We start from the raw sequence: 27,906 nt of genomic DNA, 5'->3' as shown, positions 1-27,906 counted from the left end.
TGTTCTTCGGTAGTACTGTGCTCTAAACACTCTCCATGTCTGATATCCTCAGGAGGCCCTCTCTCCCACTACTGGATCTGTCCTCCTTTCTCACAGTCTTCGACTGGCTTGCCCTTATTGTGATGTCCCTAGGTGTCCCAGGGATGGTCAGTGGGAGGAACTTTGGAAAGTTTACCTGTACCTGACAAGTCTTGAGGATCAACCAGGAAGTGGCTATGGTTTTATGATTTACTCTTCTGGTTAGAGGGAAGATAGATTTGGTAATTAGTGAGACTTTTGATATACTTTTAGAGGAAGAAAGTATGAATTAGTAGGAGCAGAATATCCTGGTTTTTAATAGGAAAACCATCTTCTTGTAACAGGTATATAATTGGAAAGAAAAGAGAAGGGCAATTGCTTTATGGAATATAGAAGGAACCCAGCTTGGCAGAACTTCATTGAATTTCACTCGATTGACCACCAGGGGGCACTCAAAGACCCTAAATAAAGGGCTCGTATTTTTCCTTCTTTTACTTCATTCTATGCAAACATTCTGTTTCTGCTTAAACTTTCACCAACTAATTTTAGCATTCATCAGGGTTCATCAGATCTTGCCTGTGGCAATGATTTTGGTGGCATTCTAATTGTGACTTTTAATGTCTCTCAATCTTTCAACGTTTATTAGTTGGAATTCTGCAAAGAAGAGTTGTCCCTTCTTCATTTTAAGTATTTATATCAGTGTAGACTCATGATAATTTCATTCTTTGGGTTATAATCCAATCCAATTCCATCATTATTTTATTTTCTTTTATTTTTGCTCAAATTGTTCCAGTTTTGGCAGTTGAGAATGCTTTCAGTTTGGCTTCTTTATGCCCTTTTGTCACCCTGTGTGCTCTCATCCTTTTGTTTGTTTTGAGCACTTCCTTTCTGGCACCACAAGGTATTTGAGGCTTGTGTTGTATTTTCTTTGCTTTAGCCTTAGAAGGGGTTTATAGTATTTGTACTTTTATTTCACTTATGAGTTCTATATTTTGAAGTTTTTTTCCCCTATGAAATTGTATTTATGTATTAGCTAATTAATATTCTTACAAGGTAAAATTATTGTTAAGATTCATATTTAGGTTGCTTGAGATTGCCAGTGCTACTGCTACTTGTGGTCATAATTCCAGTCAAAAGCAAGGGAAAACAGTTTGTAATTCTAGTTGACTACCTTATTAAGGGCAAGCATCTGGTTTATGTCAGATTTTCCTAGTGCCAGAATTACTGCTGAGTTTTCATTAGTACCTGTAATGTGGTCCCCAGATTATCACAGCTAAGTGGCTCAGGAACCTTGACAGATTCTAACCTCATCAACAACTTGAGGTTATATTTTTGGGGGGAACTTACTGAGAGTTTAGGATAAGACTCGATCTAATAGCAACAGTATAGATAAGAACAATGAAATTTTACATTTGTGTGTTATCTTTGTAGCTGTGGTAGGTTGAATACTAAGAGGACTTTCAGTGATCTATACTTTTACATAATCTCCTTCCTCTTAAGTGTGGGAGGGACGTGTAAATATGATGGTGTATCATTCCTGTGATTTGATTATGTTATATGACAAAGTTGACTTTAAGAGAGTGACATTATCCTAGGTAGACCTGACCTTAGATCAGATAAGCCCTTAACAGGGGCCATGTTCTTCCTGAAGAAAGAAAGATTCCATGTGAGGGAGATTATTTGTTGCTGGTTTTAAAGATGAAGGGGGCCACATGGCTAGGAATATAGGCAACTTCTAGGAGCTGGAGGGCATCTCCTGGCTGATAACCATCAAGGAAATGGGTCTTAAAACCACAAGTAACTGAGTTCTGCCAGTAACTTCAATGAACTGTTTTTGTTTGTTTGTTTTTTGTTTGTTTTTGAGACAGAGTCTTGCTCTGTCGCCTAGGCTGGAGTGCAGTGGTGCAGTCCTGGCTCACTGCAAATCTCTGCCTCCTGTGTTCAAGCGATTCTTGTGCCTCGGCCTCCCAAGTACCTGGGATTACAGGTGTGTGTCACCACTCCTGGCTAATTTTTCTATTTTGAGTAGAGATGGGGTTTCAGTATGTTGGCCAGGCTGGTCTCGAACTCCTGAGCTCAAGCAATCTGCCCGCCTCGGCCTCCTAAAGTGCTGGGATTACAGATGTGAGCCACGCGCCTGGCCTTGAATGACCTTTCTGAAGGCTCTTCTCAGAGAACACAGCCCTGATAACATCCTGATTTCAGCCTGTGAGACTGAGGAGAGAACACAGTTATGCTATGTCTCAAACTCCTGACCTGCAGATCTGCGGGTTAGTAAATGTCCCTTGTTTTTAAGCCAGTAAGTTTGTGGTGATGTGTTACACAGCAATAGAAAACTAATAAAATAACTACCATCTAGACCAAGTTATTGAACGTTTAGAACACACAGGATGTTTCCAGGACTCTAGCATGCGCTTTACTATTCACACTATTACAGTATTGAATTTTCACAGTAACCCTTCAAAATTACTAGTAGTTGACCCATTTTATGGATGATGTAACCGGAATCCAGAGATTTCACTTACTGTGTTATCATTTTGATTCCTTCTCTGTTAGGCTAGACTTTGAGGGTGTAGTTAGGGAATAAGATGAAAGTTTAAATGATTTCTGAAGTCTCAGAGTTGGAGATGTGGAGACAGACTTAGACTAGGTCCTGTGACTCTTCATCTAGCATTTTCCCTACTGACCCTTAACCATGTTTAGGAGGTATGGCCAATGATGTCTTGATGCTTTGGTTTGCCTGCAGTAGTTACTTTTTTTGTTTTTTTTGAGAAGGTGTCTCGCTCTGTCACGCAGGCTGGAGTATAGTAGTGTGATCTCGGCTCATTAAAACCTCTGCCTCCCGGGTTCAAGCAATTCTCCTGCCTCAGCTTCCCAAGTAGCTACGATTACAGGCACAATGCCACCATGCCTGGCTAATTTTTGTATTTTTAGTAAAGATGTCGTTTTGCATGTTGGCCAGGCTGGTCTGGAACTCTTGACCTCAAGTAATCCGCCTGCCTTGGCCTCCCAAAGTGTTGGGTATTACAGGTATGAGCCACCGTGCCCGGTCTACAGTAGTCAAATGTATCAACCTTCTAGTATACAGATCATGAAGTCAATGATAGTGTTTCATGTTATGCAGCAAAAATGAAACTAGGCATTTTATGGATGAGACCTCATCTGATATTGATTTCTAAAAAATGGCAGATAAATGTTATAACAAATGTGACAAAGCTATTTTATTTTTTTAAAATTTAACTAACTGGATGCAGATGTCAAAGGGACAAAGCTATTTTAAAAACAACTACTTTCCAATTGCTGGAAAAAAGAATTTGATATAGAATGTCTTTAACTTAGTTAACCTGGAAATCAAAGGGCACATGTTCTGCATATAAAAATCATTTGAGGGAAGGAAGCCTCCTCAATATATCAGTGAAATGTATTTGTCTTTGTAAATGGTACCACATCTACCACTACCTGCCTCTATACTTACTGGGAAACTTTGTCAAGTCACTCTGTTACTTGCTTTCTTCATCTTTAAAAGATATTTGGACGGCCAGGCGCGGTGGCTCACGCCTGTAATCCCAGCATTTTGGGAGGCTGAGGTGGGTGGATCACGAGGTCAGGAGATCGAGACCATCCTGACTACATGGTGAAACCCCGTCTCTACTAAAAATACAAAAAATTAGCTGGGCGTGGTGGCGGGTGCCTGTAGTCCCAGCTACTTGGGATGCTGAGGCAGGAGAATGGTGTGAACCCAGGAGGTGGAACTTGCAGTGAGCCGAGATCGCACCACTGCACTCCAGTCTGGGCGACAGAGCAAGACTCCATCTCAAAAGAAAAAAAAAAGATACTTGGACTAGCTACTCTCTGAGGTCCCATTCAACAGTCTATGAATTCATAGAATTTCTATCTGTGTAACATTCTTAGCTTTCCTCTGTAAAATGCAGAGGTTTTAGGGTAGTAAAATATATAGGACAGAAAAGTAAATTTCCAGGGTTTCATAGGGGGAATTCAAGGCGTAAACTCAAACTCAAGCCATTACAATTGCTATGTAGCTGGGCCCTTCTCATATTCCCAGCGCTTGGCAGAGTGTTTCTAACCAGTTCAATACACACTGTCCCCATTCCTCATCCTGCCTCATCCTATCCCTCCCTACTGACCTTATCCCAAGCTTCCTATGCTCATGGCAATCTCTGGTGCAGGGAATTGGTTGATCCCATTTCTTCTGTCTTGTCTTTTTTCCCCTTATAAACTGTGTACTCCCCATTGCCCTGCCTTTTACTGTTCTTAATTCTGCAGACAATTCCATACCATAAAATGAAGGGACAGGTTTGCTGCACGTGCTCACCCCGCGGCCCTCCCCGCCCCGCTCCACCTCCATTCACGTTGTGTTCCTTTTGTCCAGCTCTTTCTGGATTATTTAGGGAAATTTCTCTATGCCTTTTTCTCCTTTGTTTTGTTCCATCTTTGGCCCTCCCTGTGGCTAATGGATTACACGGATGACACCCTGTTGAGGAAAAGGCAAACCATGGGCTTTAAAGAGAAGCCAAGACATTTTAGAGATACAGGGACGTTACTTTCAAATAATAAAAAATATCCCTTCTGGTTTTGCCCAAGTCTTCATATCTGCTTTTACAACCACCTCTGTTTAAACTTTTTTCTTCACCAGCAATTTTCAGGATAACCAGAAAGTTGAATAATAGCTCATTTTTATTTTTTTGTTTTCATTATTTTTATTCCATGTGAATAGTAAATTAGGGGTTATATCATCTATTTAGGAGACTTTCATATCTCAGCTATCTTACATGAAATGCATTCTGAGTTCCAAGAAACACCGTTTAAACAGCCACAGACTGCTTAAAAATCGTCTTAAAATTGTCAGGAAATGTTTTTGTCCCAACTGACCATTAGGGGGCAACATAGGTATGTGCATTTCATTTAAAAAATAGGATTTTTCTCATGTAACATGCAGCATGTTTAAAGAATTAATGTCAGATTTAGTCATTGATTTGCTTTCCTTGACTTAGCTCTGGTAGTAAATATAATTGACATTTGAATGGAAATGGTAATTGTTTCCTGTGTGAGGTATACTTTCCTTTATAACGCATATTTGACACAGAATAACGGAGTCTGCTGAATTAACAGTGGTAAAAAATGGTAACATCAAAATTACTTTTAATTCTTATTCTAGTAAATGTTTTCTGTGGGCCCTAGGTATCGTCTCTGGAGCTTTCTAGCTATGCCACTCGATGTACTGATATAATGAGGGAGCTTTGCACAAGGTGCAGTAACATGGTAAAGCTACACTTGATAACGTGTTGAGAAATTATTTCTGAACAAGCCAAGGAAATATTTACCCTCCCCCCCCCAATTTTTCTTTGATAATCGCATTTGCCAAATAAAGCTTTTCTTTTTTTTTTTTTTTTTTGAGACGGAGTCTTGCTCTGTCGCCCAGGCTGGAGTGCAGTGGCACGGTCTTGGCTCACTGCAAGCTCCGCCTCCCGGTTCACGCCATTCTCCTGCCTCAGCCTCCCGAGCTGCTGGGACTACAAGCGCCTGCCACCATGCCTGGCTAAGTTTTTATATTTTTGGTAGAGACGGAGTTTCACCATGTTAGCCAGGATGGTCTCGATCTCCTGACCTCGTGATCCACCCGCCTCGGCCTCCCAAAGTGGCCAAATAAAGCTTTTTAAAATCAGCGTTCAGTTTCCTTTTCTACTTGGGCTCTGAACCTGCAAAGAATTAGCAGATGCCGAAGAAAAAAGATTAGATACGCTCTCTGTCAAATAGAGCATCTTCTTTGGAGGGATAAAAACCAAAATAATTTGGAGTAACACAGATAATGTCAAGTCAAATAAACTAAAAGTAGTTACAAATAGGGGACTCAATTAAATTTCTGAGTTATGTAAGCATTTAGATTCCAAATTGTGGCTTAATAGGTGACTATAGAATGACTGGATTATGATAAAGGTTGTGTATGAAAATGATGTAAACTGGTGGTTTCTTAGAGATTGTAGTTTGAATAATTGTTAGAAATGAATAAATATATATCTTCAAGAAAAAAAAAAAAAGGCTAACATCTATAAACATTGTCTTTGAGAAGTAACCTAGCACACAGTGGTTAAGATCGTGGGCTTTGGGCTCACCTGCTTGGGCCAGGTGCTGACTTTGCTGCTTACTAGCTCAGCTCTGGGACCCTGGTCAAGTTGTTTAGCTGTTCTGAAAGGCAGGGATAGCAATAGTAGCTGCTTTAAAGAGTTACTGTGAGAATAGGAGATAATATGTTTGCTCAGAATAGTGTCTGATGCAGAGTAAACTTGCAAGAAATGTTAGCCATTACAATCTGTTTTGAAGCATATAACGTTTGTCGTTTCCACAGTGGCATTTTCTACAGGAGGTGTTAGGGCAGAAGGATGTTGACTCTCCCTCTGAAAGGTGTCCTTTTGCTTGTGTTATCATGTGTAGCTAGGTTACAACCAGGAGTACACATTGGTGATGTATTTTTAGCATTGTTCATGATGTATGAAGACTTTCTGAACCTTTTGTATTATGGAGAATAATCCGTTAGATTGTCTGCCATTAGTTCTCCATATTAAGTGATTTTTTTTGGAATTAAAAATAAAATTTGAAGGTAGGATTCATGGATTGTAATTTTGCTTTTAATGGGATGAAAACAGTGAGTGAATACCACTCCATATGTGTAAAATATTAGTCTAAGTTGTTACTTGCCTTGCAGGCATGTGGGTGAGAAACTTCTGTTCTGGGAGAATGCTGGATAAATGCTTATGTCCACACATTTTCTTGGGTTTTGTCTTCCTTTATATTTGGCTTTGATAAAAACATTTGTAATCAGGCTGGGCATGGTGGCTCACGCCTGTAATCCTAGCACTTTGGAAGGTCGAGGCAGGCAGATCACTTGAGATCAGGAGTTCGAGATCAGCCTGGGCAACATGGTGAAACCCTGTCTCTACTAAAAGTGCAAAAATTGGCTGGGCGCGGTGGCTCACGCCTGTAATCCCAGCACTTTGGGAGGTCGAGGCGGGTGGATCACGAGGTCAAGAGAATTCAAGACCATCCTGGCCAACATGGTGAAACCCTGTCTCTACTAAAAATACAAAAATTAGCTGGGTGCATGCCTGTAGTCCCAGCTACTTGGAAGGGTGAGGCAGGAGAATTGCTTGAACCCGGGAGGTGGAGGTTGCAGTGAGCTGAGATTGCACCACTGCACTTCAGCCTGGCGACAGAGTGAGACTCTGTCTAAAAAAAAAAAAAAAAGCAAAAGTTAGCTAGGCATAGTAGTGCATGCCTGTAATCCCAGCTACTTGGGAGGCTGAGGCAGGAGAATCGCTTGAACCCAGGAGGTGGAGGTTGCAGTGAGCCAAGATTGTGCCACTGTACTCCAGCCTGGGCAAAAAGAGTGAGACTCCATCTCAAAAAAAATGTAAGTAGAGGGAATGCTGAAAGTCCCTCCTTTCCTTTCTGTCCACCAACATGCTCATGCCCATTTCAGATCTTCCCATTTTTGTACAAAGGAAAAACTTTTTTTTTTTTTAAATTTTACTTTAAGTTCTGGGATACGTGTGCAGAATGTGCAGATTTGTTACATAGGTATACATGTGGTTTGCTGCACCTGTCAACCCATCATCTAGGTTTTAAGCCTTGTATTTGTCCTAATGCTCTCCCTCCCCTTGCCCCCCACCCCCCGACAGGCCCCAGTATGTGATGTTCCCCTCCTTGTGTCCATGTGTTCTTGTTGTTCAGCTCTTGCTTACGAGGGAGAACATGAGTTGTTTGGTTTTCTGTTCCTGTGTTAGTTTGCCGAGAATGATGACTTGCAGCTTCATCCATGTCCCTGCAAAGGACATGAACTCGTTCTTTTTTATGGCTGTAGAAAACCTTTTTTTACTGAGGAGAAAAGTCTGGGATTTGAGATCTGACAGCAGGAAATGTTTCCCATATGCCATCAGGCTAACAAATACATGGGCATAATTGTTTCTTGGGACATTTTTCATCTATTGTTGGATGAAAATATTAAAATACTTGTTTTTCATTTTTCTTTACAGAGACTAACAATCTAGAACTATCTCAAGGCTTAGGAACTTTTCCTTCTGGGTATTATTATAAAGACCAGTGGAGGCCCAGAAAGTTGAAGATGCGTCAGTTTAATGACCCTGACAACATTACAGAGTGCTTACAAAGAAAAGTGGTGCATTTATTTGGTGACTCAACCATCAGGCAATGGTTTGAATACCTTACAACGTTTGTTCCAGGTTGGTACTTTGCCTTTTGTTTCATAACCCTTTCCCACATCGGCTTTGAAATCAGCAGGCTCACTCAGGTGCCTGAAGAAAGGTTATCAGGTGAGGAAACATTTATTTCTCTGTAGGACTAAAGAGGTACTCGTACCCTGGAGAGAGGTGTGACAGTTTCTCATCAATAGCTGTGTTGTGTTGTACTCATGGAAGCACTGGGTTCTCATTGAGGTTTATGGCACTGATGAGCTGTATGACTTTGGACAAGTCATTTACTTTTTAGGGCTTCATTTCTCCATGTGTGAGATGAGACAGCTGGACCATGTCACTTCACAGGTGTCTTTCACTTCTAATATTATGGGTTGTAAATAGAGGTGGGCATTTCCAGTTGCTTCTCCCCTAGTTCTGTCTCATCCAGCTCCAAGTTTATAGTAGCTTTAAGTAGAAGGAAGCAGCCAGACCTGTGGTGGTCCATATTGCATCCTTGCAGCAAAGCCATCCCTGTGTCATCCATTGGGCCTACCATTGGTGTGACTCTGAAATGGAGTTGGCTCCTCCTGAGGGAGCCTGGGTAAGTTCCAGCATTCTTAACTTCTTGATTTCTCTGCTTGGCTCTGGGGCTATTCTCCACACTCAGAACAAACCACAGCGGTTGGAGGCGCACTCCTTCTTCACAAGGGCATTCTTCTCTTTCTGGAAGGGGTGTGGATGAGGTGAGGAAGGAGGGATCCTGAAGGAGCAGAAATAAAGACCCTGCTTACAATTTAGAGAGCTGATAAATGGTTTTGTGGGAACTGTTTTTAATGGCTGTGTGTGGGCAAGGCTTTTAATAAAGTAAAGCCTGATAGTTTGTTGTGAGTTGTTTGTGTTTTTTTTTTATCAGCTCTTTATTTATTAGGTCAACTTAGTTTTATTTATTGATTGATTGATCGAGGTCTCCCTCTCTCACTCAGACTGGAGTGCAATGGTGTGATCGTGGCTCACTGCAGCCTCAACCTCCTGGGCTCAAGTGATCCTCCCACCTCAGCCTCCCAAGCGTTTGGGACCACAGGTGTGAGCCACTGCACTCGACTAATTTTTTGTATTTTTTGTAGAGACAAGGTCTCACTGAGTTGCTCAGGCTAGTCTCGAATTCTCATGCTCAAGCAGTCTGCCCGCCTCCACCTCCCGAAGTGCTGGTGGCTCACACCTGGCCTCAACTTAGTTTTGAATTGAATTTTTAGAAGGAAAGGAGGAAGTAGATATTGTCCCCAACAGTGTAAAGTCAATTCCACTTTTTGTTTTGCTTGTTTTTTAAATGGAAACAGATATAACTAAGCTTTGTTTGATAAAGTATAAGTTATACATTAGGAGAAGGGAAATACTTTGTATGGCATGATGCTAGACAAGGTTTGATGTGATGCTGACCAGCGGGGGCCTTTCTAGGTGTCTGTAGTTGCTTCTTAAATTCTAATGATGTAGCTTGGTATTTCCTTTGATAGCAAGGATCACACTGACTATTTTGATCACTTCCCACCATATGCTTTACAGACATATCTTCACCTGATAAAAATAAAGCCTTGTGTCAGTGCTTGATCTTAATCAAAAGAAAGTGGTAGCTTGAGCTTTTTGTTCAGTTAAAATGGGGCTGAATGGCCGGGCGCGGTGGCTCAAGCCTGTAATCCCAGCACTTTGGGAGGCCGAGACGGGCGGATCACGAGGTCAGGAGATCGAGACCATCCTGGCTAACACCGTGAAACCCCGTCTCTACTAAAAAATACAAAAAACTAGCCGGGCGAGGTGGCGGGCGCCTGTAGTCCCAGCTACTCCGGAGGCTGAGGCAGGAGAATGGCCTAAACCCGGGAGGCGGAGCTTGCAGTGAGCTGAGATCCGGCCACTGCACTCCAGCCCAGGCTACAGAGCAAGACTCCGTCTCAAAAAAAAAAAAAAAAAAAAAAAAAATGGGGCTGAATGCTAAGTAGTAGTTTGGTAGGAAAATCTAGAAGAGAAGCCTGGAAATGCAAGGAGAAAAAAGTGAAACCTACTTTAACCCTTAAGAAGAATATATGACAATTTTATATATATATATATATATATATATATATTTTTTTTTTTTTTTTTTTTTTTTTTTTTTTTTTTGAGACGGAGTCTCACTCTCGCCCAGGCTGGAGTGTAGTGGTGTGATCTCTACTCACTAAAACCTCTGCCTCCCAGGTTCATGTGATTCTCCTGCCTCAGCCTCCCAAGTAGCCGAGATTACAGGCACCTGCCACCACGGCTGGCTAATTTTTGTATTTTTGGTGGAGACGGGGTTTTACCTTGTTGGCCAGGCTGGTCTCAAACTCCTGACCTCAAGTGATCTGCCTGCCTTGACCTCCCAAAGTACTGGGATTACAAGCATGAGCCACCTTGTCCATCCTGTAGGACAATTCTGTTCTGATGTTACTTCTTCAAAATTGACTGTGAACTTCCTGAGGGCAAGGACTATAGCTTATCCATCTGAGCATTGCTGGCTTGTAGCACCTATAGCAGTGGGCACTAAGTAGGTGCTTAGGAAATATCAGTTGAATTGGATTGTCAACATTTACTTAAGGCACTTAAGGGAATATTTAGGGATATGAGACACATCTTTCCTCATGGATGCACATACTAAGTGATGAATTATACAGAGTTTTTTGGAATAACAAGGAGTCCCACTGATTCCTGGGACCTTCAGAATGTCTCCAGGCAACTGGGCCTTGAAATACAACTTAGAGGGAGAAAAGCGATGCTATCTGTGTTATTCTCATGATAGAGACGGAAGTTTTTCAATAGGACATTAACATGATTTTTCATCTACAGGGTAAAATTGAAAGTCAAAAGAAACAGGGTTGCTTCCTTCTTTTGCTTATTGCATAAACAGGTGTTTGTTTTCTTTTTTTTTTTTTTTTTGAGATGGAGTCTCGCTCTGTCGCCCAGGCTGGAGTGCCATGGCCGGATCTGAGCTCACTGCAAGCTCCGCCTCCCGGGTTCACACCATTCTCCTGCCTCAGCCTCCCGAGTAGCTGGGACTACAGGCGCCCGCCACCTCGCCCGGCTAGTTTTTTGTATTTTTTAGTAGAGACGGGGTTTCACCGTGTTAGCCAGGATGGTCTCGATCTCCTGACCTCGTGATCCACCCGTCTCGGCCTCCCAAAGTGCTGGGATTACAGGCTTGAGCCACCGCGCCCAGCCACAGGTGTTTGTTTTCACTTTTCAGAATTACATTTGAACTTGCTTTAATTTTATTTTTAAAAACATTCTTTTTAAATCAGCAAATAGGTATATTTATGGGGTACAATGTGATATATATATATATACTGGAATTATTATATCAAGTAAATTAACATATCCATCACCTCACATACTTACTTTTTTATAGTGAGAACATTTAAAATCTCTTAGCAGTTTTGAAATATACGGTACATTATTATTTATTATGGTTACCATGTTGTGCAATAGATCTCTAAAACATTTTCCTTCTGAGACCTTGATTAACATTTCCCCATTGCACCTACCCCACTAACAGCCTCTGGTAACCACTATTCTACTCTCTACTTCAACTTTTTTACGTCCACATATAAGTCAGTATAAGGCAAATACTGCATGAAGTTCCACATCAAAGACATCTGTGTGTGGCTTATTTCACTTAGCATAATGTCCTCTAGTTTCATCCATGTTGTTACAAATGACAGAATTTCCCAAAAGAAGTATTTGGTTACTAATATGTGCTCATAAAACAGAAGTTAAAGCCCTTGTCTTGAAAGAAATAATATTTATCTGTTAGGAGAATAAAATGTAAATGCCAAGTTGATTTTTATAAATTAAATGATCATAAATAGTCACTTCTCAAAAGAAGACATACGTACAGCCAACAAACATATGAAGAAAAAGCTCAATATCACTGATCATGAGAGAAATGCAAATCAAAACCACAATGAAATTGTGGTTCTCACACCAATCAGAATGGCTATTATTAAAAAGCCAAAAAATAACAGATCCTGGTGAGGTTGCAGAGCAAAGGTAACACTTTCACACTGTTGGTGGAAGTGTATATTAGTTCGACCATTGTGGAAAGCAGTATGGCGATTCCTCAAAGAGCTAAAAGCAGAACTACCATTCGACCCAGCAATCCCATTACCGGGTATATACCCAGAGGAATATAAATCATTCTGCCATAAAGACACATGCAAGCAAATGTTCATTGCAGCACTGTTCGCAGTAACAAAGACATGGAATCAACCTAAATGCCCATCAATGACAGACTGGATAAAGAAAATGTGGTACATATATACTGTGGAATACTATGCAGCAATAAAAACAAGATCATGTCTTTTGTGGGAGCATGGATGGAGCTGGAGGCTATTATCTTTATCAAACTAGCACAGGAACAGAAAACCAAATACTGCATGTTCTCACTTATAAGTGGGAACTAAATGATAAGAACTTATGAACACAAAGAAGGAAACAACAGACACTGGGGTCTACTTGAGTCGAGGAGTTGGGAGGAAGGAGAGGAGCAGAAAAGATAACTATTGGGTACTGGGCTTAAAACCTGGGTGATGAAATAATATATGACAGATTTTCCTATGTAACAAACCTTTACATACACCCCCAAACCTAAAATAAAAGTTAACAGAAACTTTTTAGACATAGATTAAAAAAATTGCAATGATCAGTGCAAATAGCAACATTTCTTGGCCTAATAATTAGAGAAAAATGGGTTATTTTGTTTTTCAGGCATAGACAGGTGTAGTGTAGAGTCTATCACTGATGGTGTTATTTATAATGAATGTTATGTTTATGTAATAATTTAAATAATAAACGTCTTAGAATAAAGGCCCATTGATACAAAAGGGGGCAGAGTTCAGTGAAATAGGTATTCCCTTTACATTTATATTGTACCTTTTTGTTGTACTTAAAAAAAAACTTGTTATTTAAAGCCACTTAATAAGGTATAATCAAAATATATGTGTGTGGTTTGAAGGTTTTTATGAACTTGAGTTTTCCTTGTTTCAGATTTAGTGGAGTTTAACTTGGGTAGTCCCAAGAATGTGGGTCCCTTCCTTGCAGTGGACCAGAAGCACAACATCCTGCTCAAATACCGCTGCCATGGTCCACCCATCCGCTTCACAACCGTCTTTAGCAGTGAGCTCCATTATGTGGCGAATGAGCTGAATGGCATTGTGGGAGGGAAGAACACAGTGGTTGCCATAGCTGTATGGTCTCACTTCAGCACCTTCCCTTTGGAAGTGTACATCCGGCGGCTCAGGAACATCCGTCGAGCAGTGGTTCGGCTCCTCGATCGAAGCCCAAAGACCGTGGTGGTCATCCGGACGGCCAATGCCCAGGAGCTGGGACCTGAGGTGAGCCTTTTCAACAGCGACTGGTACAACTTTCAGCTGGACACCATCCTTCGGAGGATGTTCTCAGGGGTTGGAGTATATCTCGTCGATGCCTGGGAGATGACCCTGGCCCATTATCTACCGCACAAGCTGCATCCAGATGAAGTTATTGTGAAGAACCAACTGGACATGTTCTTGTCCTTTGTGTGCCCCTTGGAGACCTAGCCTGGGAGACCTAGCCTGTCTTGGAAGGGACTGGAGGAATCATATTCAATGACCTTCTCAATTGACCTGAGTTACAGAAAGTGGCCCCAGTGAGAGCTAACTGCCATTAATAGGCATAAAATTTCAAAAAGATCTGGACTTTATATGATGACTTACAAGGAGCTTAGAAAATGCAGGTTACATTTATATCTACCTATAGGATTTTATCTAATCTTGACTTAGCCATGGTAGAACTCTTAACAGCATCTACACACTGTATTGCTCCTATAACCAAAGATGCTAATGAGTGTATTTGAATTAGCTTCTCCTGGGAGGGTTGATTACTTTGCTAAAGAGTATGAAAAATATTCTGATGGAAGGGACAAGTTTGGTTGGTAGTAGAGTGTTTGTAGCTTATCTGGTAAAGGAAATGGAGTGCATCTGCATGCATAGCACAAGTAGTCCATCTTCTGGTGGTTAACTAGAGAAAGCTTACAGTCAGAGGCTCTTGTGAATGCACTGAAGACTGCTGTGTCTCAGGAGTTTCTCTTGATGATCTACCTTTTCTGAATTACTTGAAAAGGCCAGTGTGCTTGGTTCGAGTTTTTTAGTGGGAATATTTACAATTTCCTGCTTTTATCTAGAAAAGAGCAAAAGGGAACTATGAAAGCAGTATATATAAAATCTGTGCTTTGGAATCGACATTTGCATTTGGTGATTTTTATTTGATTCAGCTAAATTTTATGTGTTGAATACTTACTCTAGAATAACTACTTTTGGAACTGGAAGGGGGAAATCTGTAAATGGAAATTTATTTTTATGATCTGAAATTTGAGGGTTTTAAGAATTGACTTTTGTGTAAAGAATGCTATTGTATTATAAAGCTGTGGAAGTTTTTCCCACCAGTTTCAGGTGTTTTTTTTTTTTTTTTTTTTTTTTTTGTTGTTGTTGTTGTTGCTGTTGTTGTTATTTTGAACTACTTACCACAATTAGAAGTTAAAATCTAATTAGAAATTAATAAGCTATTAAAATTCATGACAGGTTTTTTTTTTTTTTTTTTGGTATTTTTTGATTTGGGCATAAAAGGCACACCCATTCTCTCATGCTTGGAAGAAGCTGCTATTCCTACTGGCTAGCTAAGAAGAATGGAATTATTAATTTTATTTGACTTATTAATTTTAAATGAGTTTAGTTAATTTGGGATCATTTAGTAAGTACTCTTTTCTTTTTGAGCTATGATAGATTATAGTCTAGTTTAAGTTGCTCCTAAGTAGACAGATGAAGAAACTAGGGAGGCCTTAAAGAGAAAGACAGATGCTTGAAGTATGAACGATATATACCCTTAGAAGAATGGGTCAGATAATTTGCATTTTTAATTTAAAATAGGAGGGCCCCAGATCTTACTTTCCTATCCTTGAGGAACACCTTCAAGTTTTTAAAGTATTTTTTGGGGAAAGAAGATTTTTAATTGTTTCTGAGTCTAATGAGGCAATAAAATATATTAAAATAGTTTAATTTTAAATAATTTAATTTTAATGGCTTTACAGTACCTAAGGATCACTTGTAATATCTGACAAAAATGCAGAATTAAGAGTCATGGCAGGGTGTGGTAGCTCAAGCCTGTAATCCCAGCACTTTGGGAGGCCAGGCAGGAGGATTGCTTGAGGCCAGGAGTTTGAGACCAGCCTGGGCAACATAGTAAGATCTTGTCTCTACAAAAAATAAAAAATGATCCAGGCATGGGCGGACAGTCCCAGCTACTAGGGAGGCTGAGGCAGGGTGATTGATTGAGCCCAGTAGTTCAAGGCTGCAGTGTGTTATGATTGCGCCACTACACTCCCGCCTGGGCAATGGACAAGAGATCTTATCTCTAACAAATTTTGTTAAATAATAAAAGAATTAAGGCCAGGCATGGTGGCTCCCACCTGTAATCCCAGCAGGGATTAGTCTTGGGCGGCTGAGGAGGGCGGGTTGCTTGAGGCCGAAAGGGGCTTGAGCCTGAGTACCATGGTGAAACCCCATCTCTGCCAAAAAATACAAAAACTAGCTGGGTGTGATGGCACCCACCTGTAGTCCCAGCTACTTAGGAGGCTGAGGTGGGAGGGCGCCTGAGCCCAGGAGGCAGAAGGTTGCAGAGGTTGCAGTGAGCCTTGATTATGCCACTGTACTCCAGTCTGGGCAACAGGGCAAGACCACCCTGTCTCTAGAAAAAAAGAAAAAAAAAAAAAAAAAGAGGGACCATGATGCCTCTGGGATTTATGGAACCAACCTTTGTGGCAACTGCTTAGTGATTCTGATGCAATGGTGGTATTCCACACTTGAAGAAACACTAAGAGAAGAGGTAAGCTAGAATGAGGCAATAAACATGGCTTGTTTATTATTTCAGGGGATTACCAATAACTGGTTTAATTCTGTTCATGATCCAGTAGTGTAGGTAATATTAGCTCCATTTTATAGATGAGGAACTCAAGTTTTGATTTGAAATAAGGTATTTGAAAAAAGTCCATATCCCTTTTCAGCTAAAATTGTGAGACTTTCATAAAGAAGGGTTTGTATTTATTTATTTGTTTTTGAGACAGAGTCTTGCTCTTTTGCCCAGGTTGGAGTGCAGTGGCATGATATGGCTCACTGCAGCCTTGACTTCCTGGGGTCAAGCGATCCTTCTACCTCAGCCTCCTGAGTAGCTGGGACTACAGGTATGTACCACCATGCCCAGCTAATTTTTGTATCTTTTTGTAGAGACTAGGTTTTGCCATGTTGTCCAGGCTGGTCTTAAACTCCTGAGCTCAAGCCATCTGCCTACCTCGGCTTCCCAAAGTGCTGGGATTACAGGTGTGAGCCACTGTGCCCAGCCCAGAGTTTTTCTTTTCATGAAAGAACTTCTAGACATTTCTTCAAGGATTTGTAAAGGAGGCTGAGCGGTAATTTTCCCAGGAGAATTTTAAAAAGAAAGAGGGCATTACTCCTCCAGTGGTTTGGAATGCTGCCACTTGATTGTGCAAATGCTTTCTTATGATCTTGTCTAGTTTCTGTTATTTTTTGATTTGGTGACATAGTTCTTAAAGATTTGGTGACACAGCTTCTTGAGGTATTCTCAGTCACTTTCATCTCTCTTTAAAAAAAATTTTTTTTAACAACTTTTAAGTTCAGGGGTACATGTGCCAGTGTGTTTCAAGGTAAACTTATGTCATGGGGGTTTGTTGTACAGATGATTTCATCACCCAGGTGTTAAGCCTAGTACCCATTAGTAATTTTTCCTGATCCTCTCCCTCCTCCTACCCTCCACTCTCCAATAGACCCCAGTTTGTGTTGTTCCCCTTTATGTGACCATGTGTTCTCATCATTTAGCTCTCACATATCAGTGAGAACAACTTTCATCCCACATCTGATTTGTCTTTCTTCACTCTGGTGTGGAAATTTTGATAGAGATTACTATACCACTTAAACATTTCCCAGAATAGTTAGATAGAATAGTTTCTTCTGAAAAGTTTATTTTAGGCTAGTGCCATATGGTGGTGAATATTAGCATGGTAGCCAAATAATAGTTTGTTTTAAATATATATTTCCCAGTATAAATATAAGGGACATCATAATTTTTAAAAACTATAAAATCCAGAAGAAAAATGTATGGATAAAATCCATAATTCTATCATCTGAATGCAATGAACATTAACATTTAGGTATATTTTCTTGCAGGTTTTTTAACCATATAGTTATAGAGAATATGTAATTTGGGTCTGTGTTTTTTACATATAAATATTTTTCTATGTTAAATAGTCTTCATAAGTTAATTATAAAGATCTACTTAATAGTACTGCTACTGCAGTTTTCATTATTAGATAAGTTGGTCATTATGGTTAGACATTTAGGTTTATAATATTAAAGCAGTGGGCCGGGCATGGTGGCTCACGCCTGTAATCCCAGCACTTTGGGAGGCCGAGGCAGGTGGATCACGAGGTTAGGAGTTCAAGACCAGCCTGGCCAAGATGATGAAACCCCGTCTCTACTAAAAATACAAAAAAATTAGCCAGGCGTGGTGGCAGGTGCCTGTAATCCCAGTTACTCCGGAGGCTGAGGCAGAGAATTGCTTAAACCTGGAGGGGCGGAGGTTGCAGTGAGCCGAGATCGCACCACTGCACTCCAGCCTGGGCAACAGAGCGAGACTCCGTCTCAAAAAAAAAAAAATAAAATAAAAAGCAGTGGTTTATATCAATTTCAGTGGTTTAAAATACGAATTTCTATTTTGGAATGACAGTTTAATGTAGTGAGTCTCATGTTTCAGAACTGAGATGATTGATTTGATGCTATTTGTGATAGAACCCATAATAAAGCCTTTCTATGCAAATTACATTTTATAGAATTATCCTACCAAAAGTCACCTTTCTTTAGTGAATGTAAAACTGACCTTTGGTGTTCCAGTATGATTCATTTTGCCATTCTGAATAACTATCATTTTAATTAAGACCACTTAACTGACACTTCCTGGATTCAATTATTAAGTTTCAGATTGAAAGTTGATCCAGTTTAATAACTGAATCCAGTTTCACATTTATCAATCTGAAAACTTAGTTTGCAGATTGGTAAATCAGGGTACTTGACAAGAATAAATATGGTAAGCCTTTACATATTCATGTGTTACATGCCAGAAATGAGTCTGTTTCTGGACCCTGTTCAGGGAAATAGTGATCACTGAGAGAGGTACAGGGAAATAAACACCCAAGGGAAATGACAGAAATAAGCCTCGCCAACTTTCTAAAAAACTGCTCAGCATTATCTCTGTGGGTTCTGGGTAAATTCAGCTTTTTAACCTCAGCTAGTCACTAATGCCAGAAATTCCACTTTAAGTGTATTTATTTTCTTGTGTTAAGCATTATTCTACCTGGTTTATGTCTACAATGTAGTATTAGTGTACTTAGGATTCTTGACACCTCAGTGTGCAAGTAAATAAAATTTTGAAGTTGTTTTTCTTTTGAAGGTGAGACCACAGCCCCTTGAGTGCTAAGGGGACCTGGGAATCCTAGGGGAGTGGAGGTGGTGGAAGATAAGAGGATGATTAAGGGCAGCAGTTTAAAGGACACAGAAGCTAGGAGAGCACTGTACTCCACCACCTTCAGTCTAACTTGTCTCTTAAAAGTGCTTTTATATTTTAACTTTTTAAAAAAGTGTGGTCTAGGTGCGGTGGCTCATGCCTGTAATCCCAGCACTTTGGGAGGCCGAGGTGGGTGGATCACCTGAGGTCAAGAGTTCAAGATCAACCTGACCAACATGGTGAAATGCCGTCACTACTAAAAATACAAAATGAGCCGGGCATGGTGGCACATGCCTGTCATCCCCGCTACTCAGGAGGCTGAGGCAGGAGAATTGCTTGAACCTGGGAGGTGGAGGTTGCAATGAGCCGAGATCATGCCATTGCACTCTAGCCTGGGCAACAAGAGTGAAACTGTCTCAATAAATAAATAAATATATAAATAAATAAAAAAGTGTGAACTTAAATATATTTATATGTGTGTACATATATTTTCTTTTTTAATATTCTGGTTAAATGAGAGGCTATTGGTCCTCTTTTAGTTTTAAGAGTCTAATGATGTGTACATCTAATGCCCATTCCAACTGGATTGTAACACTGCTTGGGGAAGATAACTTAAAAAAAAGTAGTACCGAGATTACAGCAGCTGGTGTCCTAAATGGAAAAGAAGTGAAACTAAATGTCATAGGAGAAACCCTTTCAGTGTTGTGCAGTGGTTCATTTGCTGTTAAATCTACCCCATTACCATTCCCCTTACCCCTTGAAAATAAAGTGATCTTCATGTTACAGGACCATTGCTTTATTTATGCCACAGATTCCTTGTCCTTTAATTAGTCAATGAAGGCACATGATAGCGATACTACTTTTTGATTGCCATATTGTAAAAGCTGTATTGTAAAAGGTAACTCCCTCCACCCGCCCACTGCACCCCCACGGTTAGGGGCCACACAGAAAAAGTGAAATAAGATGAAGTGAATCTGATGAGAGGCAACTCTAACGCCCATCAGGAGATTCACTAGAACATTTTAAAAGGACATCTTTAAGGAAAAAGTTTTGTTTGAAGATGTTGCCTCTGATTCCTCCCTGTGGCTCCAGTCCAGGTCTTGGAGCCGGCCCTCGAGGGGAATGTCCGGGACTCGGGTCGGTACCTTTTTGGCCTGGGAATTTCCAGTATGCAGAAAAAAATCCACAAACCTAGTCCTCGCTACCCCCTGCCTGCCTCCTCTGGCCGTTCTCAGTGCCCACGCAACCCAGTTCGAACGAGAGGATGACCGTATTCTGTATTTTAGAAAACAGGCTCTTAGCTTCCCCCGCCCCCGTCCTCACTCGAGTGGTGAACTGAAAGCGAACGCTATAAAGGGCGCCAGTGCGAGGGGCGAGCTTCCTCTTGCCACGAGGTCAGATGGCGAGTTCTTAGAGAAAAAGGCTGTTAGCTGCTGCTTATCATGTAACCTCAAAAGGAAACCGATCGTCTTTCTCATGCTGTCACGTACTTGGGTTATTATCGCTGATTAGAGCTGGAAACAATTGATTTCCTCTTACGTATTTGTTTGACTTGACTCTTCAAACACAAAGGTATATTTTTATTATTTGATGTTTTATTAAAGTATCTTAAATGCTAAGATTTTTTTTTTTTTTTCTTTTTCTTTCCTATTCCCATAGTCAGATTCTTAACTTTGGAGTCACTCTCTTGTGTTTGAGTAGCCATACTTGCTTTGGGGCAAAATATTGGGGGATAGTTTTTTTGGAAAAAGAACATCAGGGATGTTTTTGTAGTTTAGTAATAGCAAGAATCATGTCTGTTTGTTTTAAAGGCCCAGGAAGGACTAAGATACTAATGGAGGAGATCGATAGAATGGGTGATGAAGTATCATAAATTTAATGTAACACTGTATCTTCTGTCAGTGACCTAGAACTATGATATCCCGAGGCAGAAGCCTCCCAGGAGATTTGATGTGTGGGTTTAGAGGTATACTTTCCCACCAAGCATAGACATGAAACCATATCTTTATGGGAAAATAGAGTAAATTGAAGTACTTTATAGCATGCCCTCATTCATTCTTACATTACTTCTGTAAAATTAAAATGTATGAATAGCCATTTTATGAATGAGGAAAACCTGAAATTTGATGATTTGACTGGACCCCCAGATTCATGATAATCTGTATTTGTTAAGGGGTTTGTTTGAATAAAAGCACGTTTCTAAATAGAATGGATTAGAGATTCTCTTCATTGGGATTAGTGAATTTGCTGTAGTGGCTGAAGGTGCTGTCCAAAGAGGATGACAGTTATATAAATTTTAAGCATTTGGTAATATATATTCCCTCTATTTAAATCTGACATCTAAAGAAATATTTGGCTGGGTGGAATATTTTTTTGCTTCTGTTGGACAGTAGGTTGTTTAAACAATAAAAGGAGAGAAAAGTTTCCAAGTCTCATTCACTACCCAGCATAATCCCAGATGGAGCAGGGCATCAGCCACACAGATCCTCTAAACATGCAGATAACCCTGCAGTCTTTTTATTTGGCTTCAAAATACAATGTATAGTCCACCACCCCTCCCCACCGTCTTTCTAACATCATCCTGCTGAGGTCAAAGACACAGTTGGGGAGGGTACAGGCGTGGAGCACTGCGGTGGCAGAAGAGTCAGTCTGAGAGGAGTTAGCACATGACATCAGTGCACAGCGCAGATGACGGGAAACGTTTGGCAGCATCCTTTCCAGTGTGGAGGTGATGACCGAGGTCAGCATAATCCAGCTGTTCAGATACAGACTTTTCCTCACTGAGGAAAAGGAAGCAAACCCTTCTCTTTTCTTGCCTTGAAACAGACCCTGCTCTCAGAGAGCAAAAGAAACCCTTTCAGAAGCTGCAAAGCCATGGAAAGCATTACTGAGGGGAAAGATTTTCTAATTGTTCTGAGACCAACAATGAATTGCTTCTGAAAACACCATTTTCTTTTGGCTCATAGCTGACACTGAACTGGAGGCCTCTTGATTTTTTCTCCCAGGTTAACAGGAAGATCTCGAGGGCCCTGGCTGAACTTCACCTTTTGGCTTTCTTGGCCTGATGCTGAACTCCCGAGGGTGAGAAGGGCTGATATTTCTAAACGAGTAGCATCCAGGTGTTACCTAGCCCCTGGCTGATGTCAAAGAGGGTGGCGGGATTTTTCTAAGATTCTTTTCTTAAATTAGCCGTTTTTTTGAAGTTGCTGCAAAATTACTCTGATTTTTACTTATAGGCATTTTACTGTGATTTCATGAGAACTAAGATTTTTCTTTGTGTATGTGTGTGTGGCTTAGTAGTATTTTTTAAAACCAATTTGTTGAATTTCTGCTATTTTCCATAGCAGGAGGACATACGAATACATCTAAGAGGGGAAATCAGCTCTCTGATTACTGACAGTTTCAGGGTTAAGTAATCTTTAACAGGCTTGGAGAGCATCATGCCCCCTCATAGTTTTGGTGAAGAGGCTCCTTAAAGCTAGCATTTGTGGTTTCTGATTAAAGCACTTTCTGTTCCTTTAATTTGGGATTGTCTGTGAAGTAAAATACCTTCCTTTCGAACATAGTGAATGAAAATATTTACTGCCACTGATGGAGTTAGTGGATTGGGAATGAACACTTATTAAACACTTGTTTTGGGAGCTTACCAGCAAGATCTCATTTAGCCCTACAGCATTTTAGGTAGCTGTAATTAGCTTTATTTTATTTATTTATTTTCATAACTTCAACTTTTATTTTAGATTCAGGAGGTGCATGTGTAGGTTTGTTACCTGGGTATATTGCGTGATGTTGAGGTTTGGGGTACAATTGATCCCATCACCCAGGCCCTGATCATAGTGGTTTTTCAACCCTTGCTTGCCTCCCTCCCTCCCTCCCGCCTCTAGCAGTCCTCAGTGTCTTTGTTGCCATCTTTATGTCCTTGAGTATCCAATGTTTAGCTCTCACTTATAAATGAGAACATGTGGTATTTGGTTTTCTGTTCCTGTGTTAATTCACTTGGGATAATGGCCTCCAGCTGCATCCATGTTGCTGCGAAGGACATGATTCTATTCTTTTTTATGGCTGTGTAGATTTCCACAGTGTATATGTACCACATTTCCTTTATCTAGTCCACTGTTGATGGGCATCTAGGTTGATTCCATGTCTTTGCTATTGTGAATAAGTGCTGCAATGTACATACAGGTGCATGTGTCTTTTTGATAGACTTCACCACGACAAATGGTGAATTCTTTCATGGTTATATTAAACAATAATCACAATGCTACGTTCTGTATATATGATACCAAATATCTGAATTAAACTTATCAAAATACTGTTAATTACCTAGATGTTATATCTATAAAATGCCAACCTCCAGATATTTGGAGATATTAAAAATGATTTTTTCACTGTTTGTTCAGATATTCAGCAACATGCAGGCACTTTTAATATTAGTAGAAGACTTTTGGATACATTTTAGCATTGAGTAGTTTATATGCATCCCCAGTCCTCTGATTGTTTCAGTCAAGTTTGCTAGACAGCCTACTACTGTGAATCTGTAGAGGGTCTGATACTATAAATCATGCATTCTCAGAGAGGGTGATATTATCTCCAAGAGGGTAAAAATCGGTTCTTCAGGGAAAAATCTTAGCTATTACAATGGTTTGTGACCCCGAAAGGGAGCATAGTACATAATAGATATACAGTATATCTGTGGTGTTAAACTTTCATCAGGGGATGATTAGGAAAAAGATGTCTAAAAAGACTCCGTAGCGGGTCTAATACTGAAAGAAAGGTTGAGACATGCCTTTGTAAATGCTCTGCATGTACTTATTCAACTGAGGCCAAAAGATTTTTCTGTGGTTTGTTGTCTTTTTGTGTCTTGCTTTGTGTCTACATCCTCATTTTTCATGGATTTTAAAAGTACTGGTTTCCAGAGGAGGAACAACATTTTTAGTTTCTTTTCTCTTTTCTCCTCCTCCTCCTCCTTTTTCTCCTTCTCCTTCTTCTCCTTCTCCTCCTCTTCTTTTTCCTCTCTCTGTCTCCTTTCTTTTTTTTTTGATACAGAATCTCCCTCTGTCACCCATGGTTGGAGTGCAGTAGCCCCATCTCGGCTCACTGCAAACTCCGCCTCCCGGATTCAAGTGATTCTCATGCCTCAACCTCCTGAGTAGCTGGGACTACAGGCACGTGCCACCACACCTGACTAATTTTTGTATTTTTAGTAGAGATGGAGTTTCACCATGTTTGCCAGGCTGGTCTTGAACTCCTGACCTCAAGTGATCCACCTGCCTCAGCCACACAAAGATTTGCTCTTTTTTTTGAGACAGAGTTTTGCTCTGTCTGTCACCCAGGCTAGAGTGCAGTGGCATGATCATAGCTCACTGTGTGCTCTACCTTCTGGGCTCAAGTGATCCTCCTGCCTCAGCCTCATCAGTAGCTGGGACTACTACAGGTGCATGCCACCATGCCAAGCTTCTTTGTTCTTTTTTCTTTTTTATTGTAGAAATGGGGTCTTGCTATGTTACCAAGACTGGTCTCAAACTCCTGGCCTCAAGGGATCTTCCCACCTTGGACTCCCGAAGTTCTGGGATATAGGTGTGAGTCCCCATGCCTGGCTTTATATTTCTTTATTTCAGGAAAGTTTTATTCTATTATATCCTTAAATGCTTTAAAAATATTTTTTAAAATTGTGATAAAAGATACATAAGTTGCCATCTTATCCATTTTTAAGTGTACAGTTCAGTGTCACTAAGTACTTTTCATATTACAACTTTTACTGCCAGCCATTTGCAGAACTTTTTCATCTTCCCAAACTGAAACTTCATATCCATTAAACAATAATTCTGCATTCCTCCCTCCCCCAAGTCCCTGGCAACCACCCTTCTACTTTTTGTCTCTATGAATTTAATGACTCTACATACCTTATATAAGTGGAATCATATAATACCTATCTTTTTATGACTGGTTTATTTCATGTAGTGTAATATTTTCAAGGTTCATTCATGTTGTATAAATGTCAGAATGTCCTTCCTTTTTAAGGCTGTATACTATTCCAGCATGTGTGTAAGTGTGCTTACCACACTTGGTTTATCCATTCATCTGTCCATGGATACTTGGATTGTTTCTATCTTTTGACTATTGTGAACAATGCTGCTGTGAACATGGCTGCTGTGAACAAACAAGTATCTGTTTGAATCCTTGCTTTCATTACTTTTGGGGATGTATCAAGTCATTCTATGTTTAATTGTTTTAGGAACTGCCATACTATTCTACACAGTGGCTGCACCATGATGAATTTCTTTTTAATTCATTTTGTGTAGTATTTGGCAGGGTGCAGTGAATAAGTGCATACACCGTCAATATGTGACAGAAAATGACACGAAGTTCTGAGTAATTCTGCTGAATGATTCAGCACCACTATTAAAACAACGTCTCCTATTTATTCACCCTTGCATGGCCACATACTACAGTGCACACACTTAGAAGATGTGCGTGGTTGGGAATAACTCCTATGGGAATCATTGAGGCAGTGCACTTAGATTCCATGTGGGTCAGATCTTTTTGGAAATTTGGACCACTGGCAGTAGAGTTCCACATCTTAAACCTAGGGAGGCTTGCTGGAGGTTTAAAAGGGCCAGAGCTACAAAGATGATCCACAGATGTGGGGATTAGGTCTTGTGAATGAAGATGAACTGAGGACAATTTGAAGATAGGAATTGTGTGAGTTCTGATTGTTGCCCTTCTCCTCCCCTTCCACACCCATTCCCTTACCTCTGCAGCATAGCACAGGGTGACTTCATAAATTTTGGTTGAACAAATAACCCAGGATGGAAAAAAAATGAAAGGTTGATTTATTTTTTAATTATAACAGTTGTGAAAAGTTGTTCTGAGGGCCATAAGAACTTTCTATGTTATGTCTCTGCTATGGGGAAAGGAGGTGCGTTTAATTTGAGGTGGAAGGTAAGAGTTTGAAGAAACTGAAAGTGATCACTGGGCAAGGCTGCCAAATTTACCCTTGGAATTTCTAGTATCATGAGAGACGAACAGTCTGAAAGATGGCAGAGGCTGATATATCATGGACCTTCCCAACCCTGCTTTTCTGTGGTAAGGTTTCATATCTTGTAAACAGCCAATGAAAACAGTTGTGTGTGTTTACCTCTAGTATTGAACAGTATCCAGCATTTAGATAAGAAAGGGATTGTTAAACCCAACACTAATGTCAAAATCTAGGGCAGAGTGACAGATTGCAGCCAAATTGTAGCAGGCAGGAGGTGAACTGGGTAGTGATAATAATGTTAAAGGACATGCTTTCTCCACCCCATACCTCACTTAGGTTTGTCGGCTCTCCAAACTTCGTGGTTGTTCATTTTTGGGAGCCTCTCTTAAAATGCAAATAACCTTTAAGAAGGGTTACTGTTGATACCTTGGTGTGAATTAATTTTTAGATTCTTTCTTGCAATTTTACTGGATGAGAAGGGTACAGAGACTTCCCCAATCACCGTGCAGATAAGGGGTGAGGTAGAGTGGCAGGAGCAGTGCAGTGAACCGAATGTGAAGGTTAAAATCAGACTTGGTGCCTCCCCCACTCTCCTTCAGTTGGCTTTCCTGTTTCTGTTCTTGGTGCCACCACTATAATCCTCAAGGCCTTGGAGTTACCTCTGACCCTCATCTCTCTTCCTCCCCTCCTCTCCCTTCCCCTCTCCTCTCCTCTCCCTTCTTTTTGAGACAGAGTCTCACTCTGTTGCCAAGGCTGGAGTGCAGTGGTGCTATCTTGGCTCCCTACAGTCTCTGCCTCCCGGGTTCAAGCAATTCTCCTGCCTCAGCCTCTGGAGTAGCTGGGACTACAGGCACCCACCACCACGCCTGTCTAGTTTTTGTATTTTTAGAAGAGATGGGGTTTCACCATGTTGGCCAGGCTGGCCTCGAACTCCTGACCTCAGGTGATCCACCCGCCTCAGCCTCCCAAAGTGCTGGGATTACAGGCGTGAGCCACCACACCCGGCCCCTCCCCTCTCTTTCTGTGTTCAGTCTCTTGCCGGTCCTATAGATTAAATGTGTGAAATCTCTAAACAGTTCCCCTCTTTCCATGCCCAGGAGCACCACTTCAGTTCAGACCTCCAGTACCTGTCACATTGACTGTTGCAGAGGCTTTCCTGATCACTTGCACACAGCTGCCACTGTGATCGTGTTTTTACCTTGTTTAAAACCCCTGAATGGCTCCCCATCACATCAGCTGCCCACTGTTTGCAGGCAGCATCAAGGCCCTGAAGGGTTCCAGACTTGACCCTGTGGTCCTCCTTTTCTCCTATGTTCTCTTCAAGTTGGGCCGATGGTCCAAAGAGGCCAAAATGCTTAACAATAAAGTATTAATTAGAACTTTGAAAATTGAATAATAATTATAACTACCATCATTGAGTGTATATTATATGCCAGGAGTTGTGCTAGGCATCTCGTGATACTACCACATCTAACCTACTTACTGGCTGAATTCAGTTAATATACCCATTTTATGGATGAGAAAACAGTCTTAGAGAAGTTAATTAAAGTTGGATGGTTATTAAGTGAATGGAGCTTGGATTTGAACCCAGGTTTGTTTGACTTCAGAACCCCATGCTTTTAATCAAGGGGAGAAGAATATTATAGGCAAGAATTCTAGCTTGGGTAAAAATTTGGGGGCAAGAATTAGTGTGCTATTTTAGAAGATACTCATAAGGACTGCATGTTGAAGAATAGAGATAGAAGTATGATGGGATGATGTTTTAGTTGGCTAGGGCTGCCGTAATACAATATCACAGGCTGGGTGGCTTAAACAACAGAAATCTGTTTCTCACTGTTCTGGGAGATTGGAAGTTCAAGATAAGGTCTTGGCAGGTTTGGTTTCTCCTGAGGCCTCTCTCCTGACTTGTACATGGCTGCCTTCTCACTACGTCCTCACATATGGCGTTTTCTCTGTGCATGGACATCCCTGGTGTTTCTTCCCTCTTGTAAGGATACCAGTCAGATTAGATGAGGACTCACCCCAACAGCCCATTTTAACTTACACTCTTTAAAGGCGCCGTCTCCAAACATAGCCACATTCTGCAGTACTGGGGGT

General features: G+C 40.7%; 2 protein-coding genes across 11 annotated transcripts in view; both read left to right on the top strand.

The window, feature by feature from the left end:
• Window positions 1–14,706, top strand: part of LOC105477503 (neurexophilin and PC-esterase domain family member 3) — a 41,771-nt gene extending 27,065 nt beyond the window's left edge. For all 6 annotated transcript variants that reach the window (XM_011734060.3, XM_011734061.3, XM_071092509.1 and 3 more), the window contains 2 exons: window positions 8,067–8,273; window positions 13,272–14,706. In XM_011734060.3, the coding sequence (XP_011732362.1) occupies window positions 8,067–8,273; window positions 13,272–13,822 (758 nt within the window). In that variant the 3' untranslated portion in view covers window positions 13,823–14,706. The remainder of the gene's footprint in view (window positions 1–8,066; window positions 8,274–13,271) is intronic.
• Window positions 14,707–15,331: 625 nt separating this feature from the next.
• Window positions 15,332–27,906, top strand: part of LOC105477504 (NFKB inhibitor zeta) — a 37,506-nt gene continuing 24,931 nt past the window's right edge. Inside the window, exons 1-2 of one of the 5 annotated variants that reach the window (XM_011734067.2) lie at window positions 17,682–20,402; window positions 21,836–21,911. The gene's annotated coding sequence lies outside the window, so the exon portion shown is untranslated. The other 4 variants (XM_011734069.2, XM_071092507.1, XM_011734068.2 and 1 more) reach the window with 4 other exon arrangements.

Source organism: Macaca nemestrina, chromosome 2 (assembly GCF_043159975.1).
Source record: "Macaca nemestrina isolate mMacNem1 chromosome 2, mMacNem.hap1, whole genome shotgun sequence".
NCBI lineage: Eukaryota > Metazoa > Chordata > Mammalia > Primates > Cercopithecidae > Macaca > Macaca nemestrina.
The sequence above is the reverse complement of the archived record's forward strand: the minus strand, read 5'-3'. Positions and strand labels throughout refer to the sequence as shown.